The sequence below is a fragment of the Triticum dicoccoides genome, chromosome 6A (genome assembly GCF_002162155.2).
Source record: "Triticum dicoccoides isolate Atlit2015 ecotype Zavitan chromosome 6A, WEW_v2.0, whole genome shotgun sequence".
NCBI classification, from domain to species: Eukaryota; Viridiplantae; Streptophyta; class Magnoliopsida; order Poales; family Poaceae; genus Triticum; species Triticum dicoccoides.
Genome location: NC_041390.1, coordinates 89,970,652 through 89,980,807, shown reverse-complemented (window position 1 = coordinate 89,980,807; position 10,156 = coordinate 89,970,652). Strand labels below are relative to the sequence as shown.

Below are 10,156 nucleotides of genomic sequence, written 5' to 3'. Positions count from 1 at the left end.
CGGCAATGTTGCGACGGTTATACTCCTCAAGGTAGGTGCTATATAGTCAGAGCACAAAATGGAACGATCTTTTGCTAGCAGTCTGTCCCATCCCCATAATTTCTCCAAGAAAACTTTCAGACAAGTAGAAATCATCGTCAGATACGGTGGCATAAACTTGATTTATGTTTGTCGAACAGATGAAAAAATAACAAGGAAGGAAATAAAATAATCACTACAATAGCAAGCAAGGAGAGTGAAGGTGGAAGGAATGCTAAACTTCAATTACCATGGTACTTGACAATACTTGACGGCGGCCTCTCCTTCCTGTATCTACCGTCCTTCTTATCCTCCTCCATCTCCTTGATCATACTAGTAAAATAGTTCGTATCTGCCTCTTCTTTCCTGCGCTTGGCCTCCATCTGCTTCTTCGAGAAGTCGTCCAAACGCCTGCGCTTGGCCTCCATCTACTTCCCCGTGTCGTCCAAACGCAAGGAGCGCTCTGATCGTGCCTCGGCTTCAAAGTTCCCGCAGAGATGACCCCGGTCTGACTGATCTAGGGTTTCCTTCCCGTGGACAGGGATGGAAAAGGATGGGGAGGAAGAAGAGGCAGATACGGACTACAGTATTTTACTTGATCGGCCACGGCCGTCGGATGCTATTAAACAGACAAGATCGAATACGTTTGCGTCCCTGATTTTACTTTCGCCGGCGATTAGTCTGCTTTCTTGCGCCGGCCGGCCTAATTAAGCAGAGGAGGAGGAGGGATTCGAACAGGGGCAGATCCAGTAAGGTCGATCCAAATAGTGCAGTGCAGCCGGATCATCAAGAAGCCTAGTTGTTGGTCCGATCAGCCATGACAAAGAAAAGACGTCGTCCCAGACGTCGCAATGTAAGTACTGTTATTACTGTTGTGCCTGATTGGTATTTGTACATACGTACTTCACACGAAAGGAAAGGTTCTTCCTAAAAGGGCCGATTATCCGTTGTTCCAGGTAAACGCAGCACAGCAAGCAACTCGCAACAAAGACGCCGCCGGCAGTGCGGAAGAAGACGGAGACAGGCTTAGCGAGCTGCCCAACGACCTTCTGCTCAACATTCTGGAGAGGGCGGACACGCTGGACGCAGTAAGGGCCTGCGTCCTCTCGAGGCGAATGATGAAGCTCATCACCGTGCTCTCGCGGTTCTTCCTGAGCTGCAGTTCCGTTCCAGGCCACCATGACAGTGCTCGTATTTTCGACCCCGCTGAATTTTTCAGAATCAACAGTGCCATGGCTCATGTGACGGATAACATCTTGCGCACAAGGAGCCCGGAGATCACCATCAGCAAGCTCAAGCTCCAAATCAGATTCATCCTGACGCAACGTGATTCTTACATGATTGGCGAATCCGTCGCCCGCGCCATGGCAACGCAGAGTTTCAGATCTTGACAGAGAAGGCTTATTTGGAGTGCTCTCCTGCCGATCTTCTCGACCATGCCAAGAAGTTCAATGGTTTTCTCGGTGCTTGCCCGGATGCGTTCGCTGGCCTCAGGCGCCTGCGTCTGCGCAACATGAGGTTTGCTGAACCGGACATACCCAATATCCTCAGCGCTTGCAAGCTCTTGGAGTCTTTGCATCTGACCCACTGCGACTCGGGGAAGAATTCCGTGCTGCGGGTAGAACATGATCAGCTTACTGAGCTCAAGGTCGAGGTTGGGAAATTTGAGATAGTTGAGCTGGCATGTCTACCAAAACTCCAACAGGTGAGCTATAACAATTGGTTCAACTCTCATAAAGATCCCCTGTATTTTGGTTTTGTACCACAGCTTTCAAAGTTGTGGCTTGCTAAAACGGGCCGCCGATCGACTAGGACTCTTCAGTTAAGCCAGCTCCTTGGTAATGTTCCTTCCATAAGCGATCTGCATCTGGATTTTCAAAGTGAAAAGGTACTGATTAATCATTTGAATTATATATATGTAAATGACAATAGTAGCTTAAGTTGGTCTTCTCCGCCGATTGAGAATGTGATTTATGCAACTTGCACTCACAGTTTGTAAATTGTTTCTTGTTTCCCAGATTTGGGTTCTGCCAGAAAGCCCGAAGCTGCTCAAGCCTGTGCTCAACAAACTACAGCGTTTCAATCTGGATAATCTTCCTGAAGGATGTGATTTAGCTTGGACAATGTTTATTCTTGAAGCTGCACCGTCCCTAAAAGAGATGTGCATCACGGTATGGGAACATTGGTGCAATAGGGTGATGAGAAACAAAGAGTATCAGGAGAGAAATGGTTACTGTGAAAAGGCAGACATGGAGTGGAAGCCACATGCCCCTGATTTCAAGCACAAGAACCTGGTTAAGCTCACCATCTACGGCTTCCAAGCAGACGACATCTTTGTGCGATTCATCAGGTGTGTCATAAAACATGCAGTTAATATGGCAGAGATATCCCTGCATGACAGGAAGGTGTGTCTGCACTGTGGTGACTTGGATCCCAAGATGAAGTGCCCATCGAGATATCCATGGAACGCTGATGAGCACGTGCAGATCATTGAAGAATTGGGGATGTCTTTGCCTGCTATGGTTCACTTCCTGTCATAATTGGAAAAAAAAAAATGCTGTTTGTAAGCCCTCTGAACTCAGTAATTTCAGTAGTTATTGCGCTTGTACTCTTGCTTCCTCTTAAATTGAAGCTATGTGAACTGTTGGCTAATGGAGGAAATATTTAGTAAATTTTCTGAGTATTCTGGCATTTGTGAATGCTTCCTTTAGGATAAGTTCATAGATACGCGGCTCCGTTTAGAGGTTAGAACCAAGTGCCCTTGATGTGTTGGAACAAGCTGACATGGTCACCTGTCTTTATGCGTACCAGTGTGGAAATAATAGTGGGGTAATGCATTGCGTTCTTAAGTAAATGGTAAGGGAAAGCAACATGGTTGCCTTCTTACAAAAGAAACCTACTAGTAGATTTTGTGTTTTGGAATATGGAGCCTCAGGTCGGGCAGATTATTACAGCAGCTATTCTTTAAATATCCAAACTTAACTGAAGCAAAAGCTAGAAAACCTCGCCATACAGCAAGATGAAAACTATCGTGGCCACGTAGTTGTTATAGCAATAGCTCAAATCACTAGTGTCATTGCTCTGTACGTCAAAGATAACACATATAGCCAGGAGGATCCACAAAGCATAATTTGTTTGGGAACTCAACGCTAGTGTCATTGAAACTTGTTTGTGATAGATTGGTGGTGTTTATCTGTAGCCAAGTGATCTAGGTATAATTTCAAGAGTTCTGACTGGGGCACTCATTTGCCTACAGAATCATGAGCGTGGGCAAATTCAAGTGAACCTGCATCACCTGGGCAACCACCAGTTCTACGTCGCCAAGCTCTTCAGGATGACGACCCGCCGCCAAGGCGGGGGCTGCTGCGGCTGCCGCTGCTGCAATGATCCCAAGGAGAAGTGTTTCGCAACGCTCACCGGCATGGAGGTTGCGGGCGACGACCACGCCGGCAAATGGCATCACATGATGAAGCACAGATCTCTCCAGGACTACTTGGGTGAACACTTCTCTGGGTTGTTACTGGCTTGAGAATTTGGAAATTTATCACTGTCTATTTTTTTGAGTTTGATCACTGTCGACTAAGGTTGGTTAAGAATGGTCAGTTTTGGAGACTATGCTAACTCAAACCTCTCCTGTACTTTGAAACAGAGAGAATGTTAATGATTAATTGAAATTCGTTTTTGTTGTGTATAGTTTTTCTTTCCAAATTTCATCTCTTTGGTTTTCCACATATGTGTAAAGTAACAAGAGCATGTAGAGGATTCTGATGGAGCAAGAATAAATGCACACATTCATGTAGTGCCAAGGCAAGCAAATGCAGCAATGTATGGATAGATAAATAAAATGCACAAACATAGAAGTGACAAAATTAAGAGTGAAAAGGGAAACATACAAGCCAAGAAGGGTGAAAATTGAGAACCTGAGAAAAATGGCATAAATGTAGTAGAAGTGTAGAACAGTTCGGCTGGGAGTCTACCATTCTATCAAAATCTAAAGCACCTGCTAAGTGTGTTCATGCAATTTGGAAATCTAAAGCAACCTTATTACCTTTAATGGGCTCCACTGCAGTGACTTGGAGGCGTTTGTATTGATGACAGTTCAGGGTTAACCTAATCCTTCTTACTGGTTCAGCCAACATCTCATTTCTTGTGCAAACAGGCAACAAGCACACACACACAACTTTTTGGAATGCTCAAGGTCCTGACGACACGATTTTCAGTACTGACAAAATATAAATAGCACCAGTAACATCTTTACATACTGCCCAATTTAACTTAGAAAAAAAACATACTACCCCACTGGAAACTGTTTCCTGAGTTGTACCAGCTGCCAGCACAGGGCCACTGTTAAAAAGGTTTGGACAAAACAACACAAGGCTTGAAACAACTTTTATCACTGGTTCAACACACCAATTTAGTCTTCACCGGACCAGTAGGGATCAAAGGCCCTAGGTGATACACACACAAGATGATAGACTGCACAAAATTGAAAACAAAACATCAGTTTGATTTTATGATTGATACCTTCATTAATTCAATAGGAATTTCTGGTTGACTGGACAGGATTATTTTTTTTGAAACAGAGAGAACTAACGTAACATGAATGTATTTATCAGAGAACATAGATCAGGAGGTTAGCTGAAACTTTTGTTTAATTATCCAAGTACATAGACTTCCAAGTGTACCATTGACAGACCTCAATACTAAAAAGACTCAGCTTTCAGTTAAGAGTTGCGGCTGACATGTTGGTTTGCCCAGTTTTATTATGCGAGAACAAGAGATTCTCTGATAAGCAAATTGGTCACAAATTCCATACAAAACTAAAACAGTCAACAATAGGAGATTCATATTAAAATGGAAGCCAGTAATAGGAGCATAAAAGCAAAGCAGAGAGCAACTGATGTACAAAAGCAAGGAGTATGAAGCATGAAGAACACCAATAAGTTAGCTTACAACCTTCTGGCCTTGGGATCTTCTTGAAACTGATGTTCTCAGTAAGTACACCATTTCTAGTCATGATCTTCACAATTTGGTTGACCTTATCCTTGACCCTTAGTTTCTCTTCACATTCAATGCTGACTTCCTGAAGATGCACACATGAAAATGATTGCTCTATTCGAACATGTTTTCTTTCACCTCGGGCTGCACTTAACAAATTCTGCAGGACACAAGCCATTTTAGTAAGATCAATAAAATACACATGATCTATTCATTAGTAGAGTGGTCCAGAGAATCTACCCAGTCGCTACGAAGCTGGAGAGTGAGCTTTTCAAGAACTGGCGTGTGCTGCAGAATGCGAACTAGTGCATGCAGGTCAGTAGCCCTGCACCACATGTCGAGTAAAAGAGTCTTCAATCTGCCAAATATGGGGCAACATTCCAAATCCCTTTTGTAGATATACTGGACAAATTGCACAAGTACAAGAAATCAGAAATTCAAGTTTTCAAGATTTTAAAGGAAAATAATTGAGTTTACTAGAAACTCTGGGCAGATATTTTAAATTCACAAATAAAAAGAAAGATCACAGAATTACACCTCAAGTCTCTAAACTATCCAATTTGTATAATCATGCATCCATTTAATTAAACCCAATGATCTAAAGGTGCACTTCAATAAAAATAATTAGTTGAGGGATCGTATCAAGAAAACAACACTATAAGGGCTTGACTGGACAAAGTACTACAACAGTTAGTGCCTTAAAAGTGTAGTTTTGACATGCAATGAGAAGTGTTCATAACCCATTATGTCTAAGTTTTTCTGCATCTAAACATGGATATAAGAAATTGACAAGTACTCAGCCTAACATTTCAAAACTGCAATGCTGTAAGAAAATGCAGGTATAATCAGCAGTGTAAGATAATTTATCCTAATCAACAGAAACTAATAAAAATGTATGTCATTAGAAACTAATTAAAGGAAGTACCAGGTTATTTAAGTATGCGTTTATGCATGTCTAACAATCAATAGAGATATTGGTTTATAAGAGAAACTGTGGGTTGCAAATGACAGGAAAAGAAGATACAGAAGAAGTGAAAGCAAAGCATACCACTTCAGGTTGATCTTTCAACTCCAAATTTACAGCATTGGACAAAGTATTCAAAAGGACACTATGATAACTCCCAGCAGGATAACCATGACAACCTTCACAGCTTGGATCACCACCACAACCCCGACACTTATCATTGCATCGACCAGAAAGGTCAAGGGACGCTGTATCAAGCAATGGCATGCTTTCAAGCAAAGGAGTCTTGCCTCCACTGTCATGCAGACGCAGTGAAACAAGACTGGGTGCAGAAATACAAACACGATACGCCTCAGGGAAGTTGCATTCAGTAAGCCACAAACGCTTTAGCGATGGAAACGACATCTTGCGCACCCAAAGGCCACAGTGCTGCATCTTCAGTTCTTCTAACATTGGACAGCTTGAAAAATCAACAAAATCCTTTTCCACCAGAACATGATGAACTTCCAGGCTCCTCAGGTGCTGGGAGATGAGAGGCACGATGAGCTCAGTTTCCGCTCCCACATCATCACCAATGATTTTGAGAACCTGAACCTTGCACAATAGAGCATATTGGATCCACGAATCAAAGTATATGTTTGGCAAGGGTTCATCAGGTTCACCAGCATAATCATCACTGGTTGGATAGGCTTGGATCTCGCAGCTGACAAGAGGTAAATGGCCACGGAGGGAAATGAGATGGTTCACAAACTTGTCGAAATCCTCGGCGCTGGTGAACCTCTTCTTGTTGGGACCTAGGAGGCGCAGGACAGGTATGTGCTTCCAGAGGTATCGCCACCGGCGGGCCAGCACAGATGTCTGCACGGCCTCATGCACCGGCAACAAGGAGAGCACATGGTGGAGGAGCACATCTGGGAGTTCACTGATGCGGTCCTCACTGGTCACCACAGCCTTCTTCCGCATTCCTTCAAACTGGTTGCGGTTGCGGGCAGCACAGCGGTTCTGCAGGAGCCAGAAAATAATGAGCAGGGACCAAGAGAGAGAGAGAGAGAGATGAGAGAAAATATGTGGAATTAGGGTCGCATCACCTCAACTCGACGGTCGGTTGCTACTTTGCTCCAGCCACCAACAGCAGTGAGAGAGCAAGATGACTCAGTGGTTGACTCCATTTGCCTATCAACAGCAGCAAACCATTGTTACAATAAGAGATTAACATGTCCAAAGGATTCCCAGTTCCTAGTGGAGTAATGCATTACAAAGTCTTCAACATGAGTCAAGTAAGAATAAAAAGATTCAAACATATTCTACACACAAATTCTTCAAACATGTTCTCCATGGACCAACTAAGCACATAGCTGACGTGGAGTTACTGACATGGTGCACTCCAGTGCTTAGCAAGAAGATAGCTACGGCTGGTCAGCTTCATTGGATGCATATGCCCGCTTAATACTTCGTCACTTCTCACATGGTTCAAATATGTAATGATTTTTGTGAGCAAGATGGCAGGAGAAAGTAATGATGCGATAGGAGAACATGGTACACACAGTCTGCTAGATCAAAACCAGATGCATCTGCATGGTTTATCATTTCGTACGAGCAATAAGTAATAACTGGCACAGATCGGCATCGTGTATCATTTGGTAATCTAGCTATTACTACTTGATGTTGCTAGCACAGCACAATGAACAGTCAACTAATGGTGGATGGAACGAACAATTCAGTCAGCACGGATCGACAGTGGCATCTAGTACAGATGAGACGATGTTGGTTAGGCAGGCACGAGCCAAAATGAATGCAACACAACCAGCGGTTACGTTCTGATGCAGTGCTAATTTCTCTTCTCGTTAGCAGAATTTGATCAGTGGCATCTAATCCATAGTGGATTAATAACCACATCTACGGTTACTCTAACATGATCGACAGTGCCATCTATAAACAGCCATGGAATGGAGGATTGCTCAGATCCTCACCGCGGGTTCGGTGTAGAGCTGCCGCCGGGGGTAAGGTGAACCCAGTAGCTCGGCAGCATCGGGACGCGACGCGGAGGCGGCGGCGCTAGGGCTTGACGATCCGCCCTTACCGCTGCCGGTGCGGGCTTCTCCCGGTGAGACATGCTCCCGGGGGGCCGCCGGCGGCGTGGACCGAGGAGGTTCTGGGGGCTGCAGGGAGGCGAGCGGCGAGGAGGGGAGGCGAAGGGGGAGGCGCCTGGGGATTTAAGGTGGCCAGCGAGCCGCAGGTCGCGGGAGGTTTGGGCCGGGGGCGCGGGATTTGGCGGGGAAGGGGACGAATCGCGCGCGCGGGAGCGGGGAAATTTGGGGGAGGCAGGAAGAAGCGCACGGGACCGCGATGTCTGTCAATTAACTCGCCGCCTGGTGGTGGTTACGAAGCGCACGGGCTTTGGTCCTTCGTGGGCTTCTCGTGGCCCGTGCGCCGCCGTCTCACTAGAGCAACTTCAACGAGCCGATTTAAATGGACGGTGTTTTTGTCTGCTTTTTGTCTGTTTGGGTCAGCGGTCCGCTCGCCGTCTGTCCTCTTTTAGTTTTGGGTCGGCAGTACGCCCAACGGGCCGACCCATTTTATGACCGCGTGCGCGTTTTAGATTATGTCAGCTAGCGCTCCAGCGCGCGGGAAAGGTTCGCGCGCGCGGGGGAAAGCGGCCTAGTGTGCAGGAATGGTTTGCGCGCGCCGCGGTCGGCGCTCGTTATAAGAAGGCGCTCCCTCCAGACTCTGCCCCGCTCGTTGTCCGCCGCCCACTCGTCTCGCCTCTGCGCCACCATGTTGATCCGCCGCCTGGGCGCTTCGAATTTTCGCGGAGTCCGCAAGCGCCGCTCCAGCGCCTTCTCCTCCGAGATCTGGTTTCGCGAGAAACGTCTCATCCTCGGCACCTTCGACACCGCAAAGGAGGCGGCCCGCGCGCACGACGCAGCGGCGTGGCGCCTCCCTGAGGCCTCGTCGGGATATGAATTTTCCTGACGTGTCGAGCCAGCGGGCGCAGGATCTGATGCCTCTCCCGCGGCTTTTCACCGACGAGGATCGTCGTGTCCACCGGAGGCGGCAGCGTCGCCTCGCCATCGCCGAGATGGACGTGGAAGCCATGGTGGTGTGGCGCGAACGCTTCCCGCGGGACATCGTCGACGAGCGCCAGTTCTACAAGCAAAGGAGGTTGGAGAGGGACGCGAGGAGGACAGAGCAAGCCGCCTATCGGGAGGACAAGTGTTCGCGAAAGCAGGTCGTTCAATTGAAACTAAAGCTACGAGAAACGTCGGGTTGGGACTTTAAAGACGAGCAGCATGCTGCCGCCTACATTCAGACGTCGGAGGAGGACATTACCAAGTCGGAGTCAGAAAGTGACGAGTAGTGGTCTTTTCTTTTATCTGTGTACGCTAAAACTATCTATGTATCCATTTTATCGGAAAAAATGGCCGGCGGCGTCGGCGACGAACACTACTAGGGAAAAGGCTAGCAGCAACGCGGTTTTTAGGTGTATCAGTAGCGCGGTGACCGGCGCTACTAATAAGGCGTTACAGCTAACACGTAGCAGTAGCGCGTGCTCACCAGCGCTACTGCTATACAAGTGTAGCAGCAGCGCGCTTAACGGAAGTTCGCTGCTGATAATAGCTATAGCGCGCTTCTCCTGTGCGCGCTACTGCTACTACCGCGCTGCTGCTAACTGTTCTCCACTCGGTACTGCTAATTTTAGTAGTTTTTTGTTTTTTGGCATATTTGTTTTGTATTTGAACAGACTTTATAGAAGAATCTTTAGCACATACAAATGTCTGCGAGACCACAAATGTAATCATAGCATATATATACAAATAGTCTCATCATAATCATCATCCAACACAAAAGTGGTATCTTGTCATCATCTTGAAAATAGCGATACATGCAAGTCTCGAAGAGCTATCACTATGAGTGAGAGCGGAACTATGCAGTACATGAGGTGGCGGTTACGAGTCCTCTCTCGCGCTAGCGTGAACCTCAAGTAACTAGCTTCTCCTTCTTGTCTACTTTTGAAGCCTTTATGGCTGGCGCCCGAGAACCCATTCACTTGCGCCTGACACTCATGCCACTCGTTGTACACCCCCGGAACCTTCCCTTTGTACACGACATAGCACTTCCATCTCGCCATCAAGAAACTAGGTACCTATTAGAGATGCATGTTCATGAAGAGGATGT

At 46.4% G+C, this 10,156-nt stretch overlaps 1 protein-coding gene and 1 pseudogene across 1 annotated transcript; one reads left to right on the top strand and one right to left on the bottom strand.

Annotated features, from left to right (window-relative positions):
- Positions 1–561: 561 nt before the first annotated feature.
- On the top strand, positions 562–3,090 carry LOC119315693 (annotated as a pseudogene).
- Positions 3,091–4,220: 1,130 nt separating this feature from the next.
- On the bottom strand, positions 4,221–8,239 carry LOC119315208 (MEIOTIC F-BOX protein MOF-like). The gene is made up of 6 exons (XM_037589875.1): positions 7,951–8,239; positions 7,069–7,153; positions 6,065–6,982; positions 5,257–5,418; positions 4,975–5,176; positions 4,221–4,494 (listed from the first exon to the last, which is right to left on the bottom strand). The coding sequence occupies exons 1-6, from the start codon at positions 8,091–8,093 to the stop codon at positions 4,433–4,435; spliced, it is 1,572 nt and encodes a 523-aa protein (XP_037445772.1). The 5' UTR covers positions 8,094–8,239; the 3' UTR covers positions 4,221–4,432.
- Positions 8,240–10,156: the final 1,917 nt, after the last annotated feature.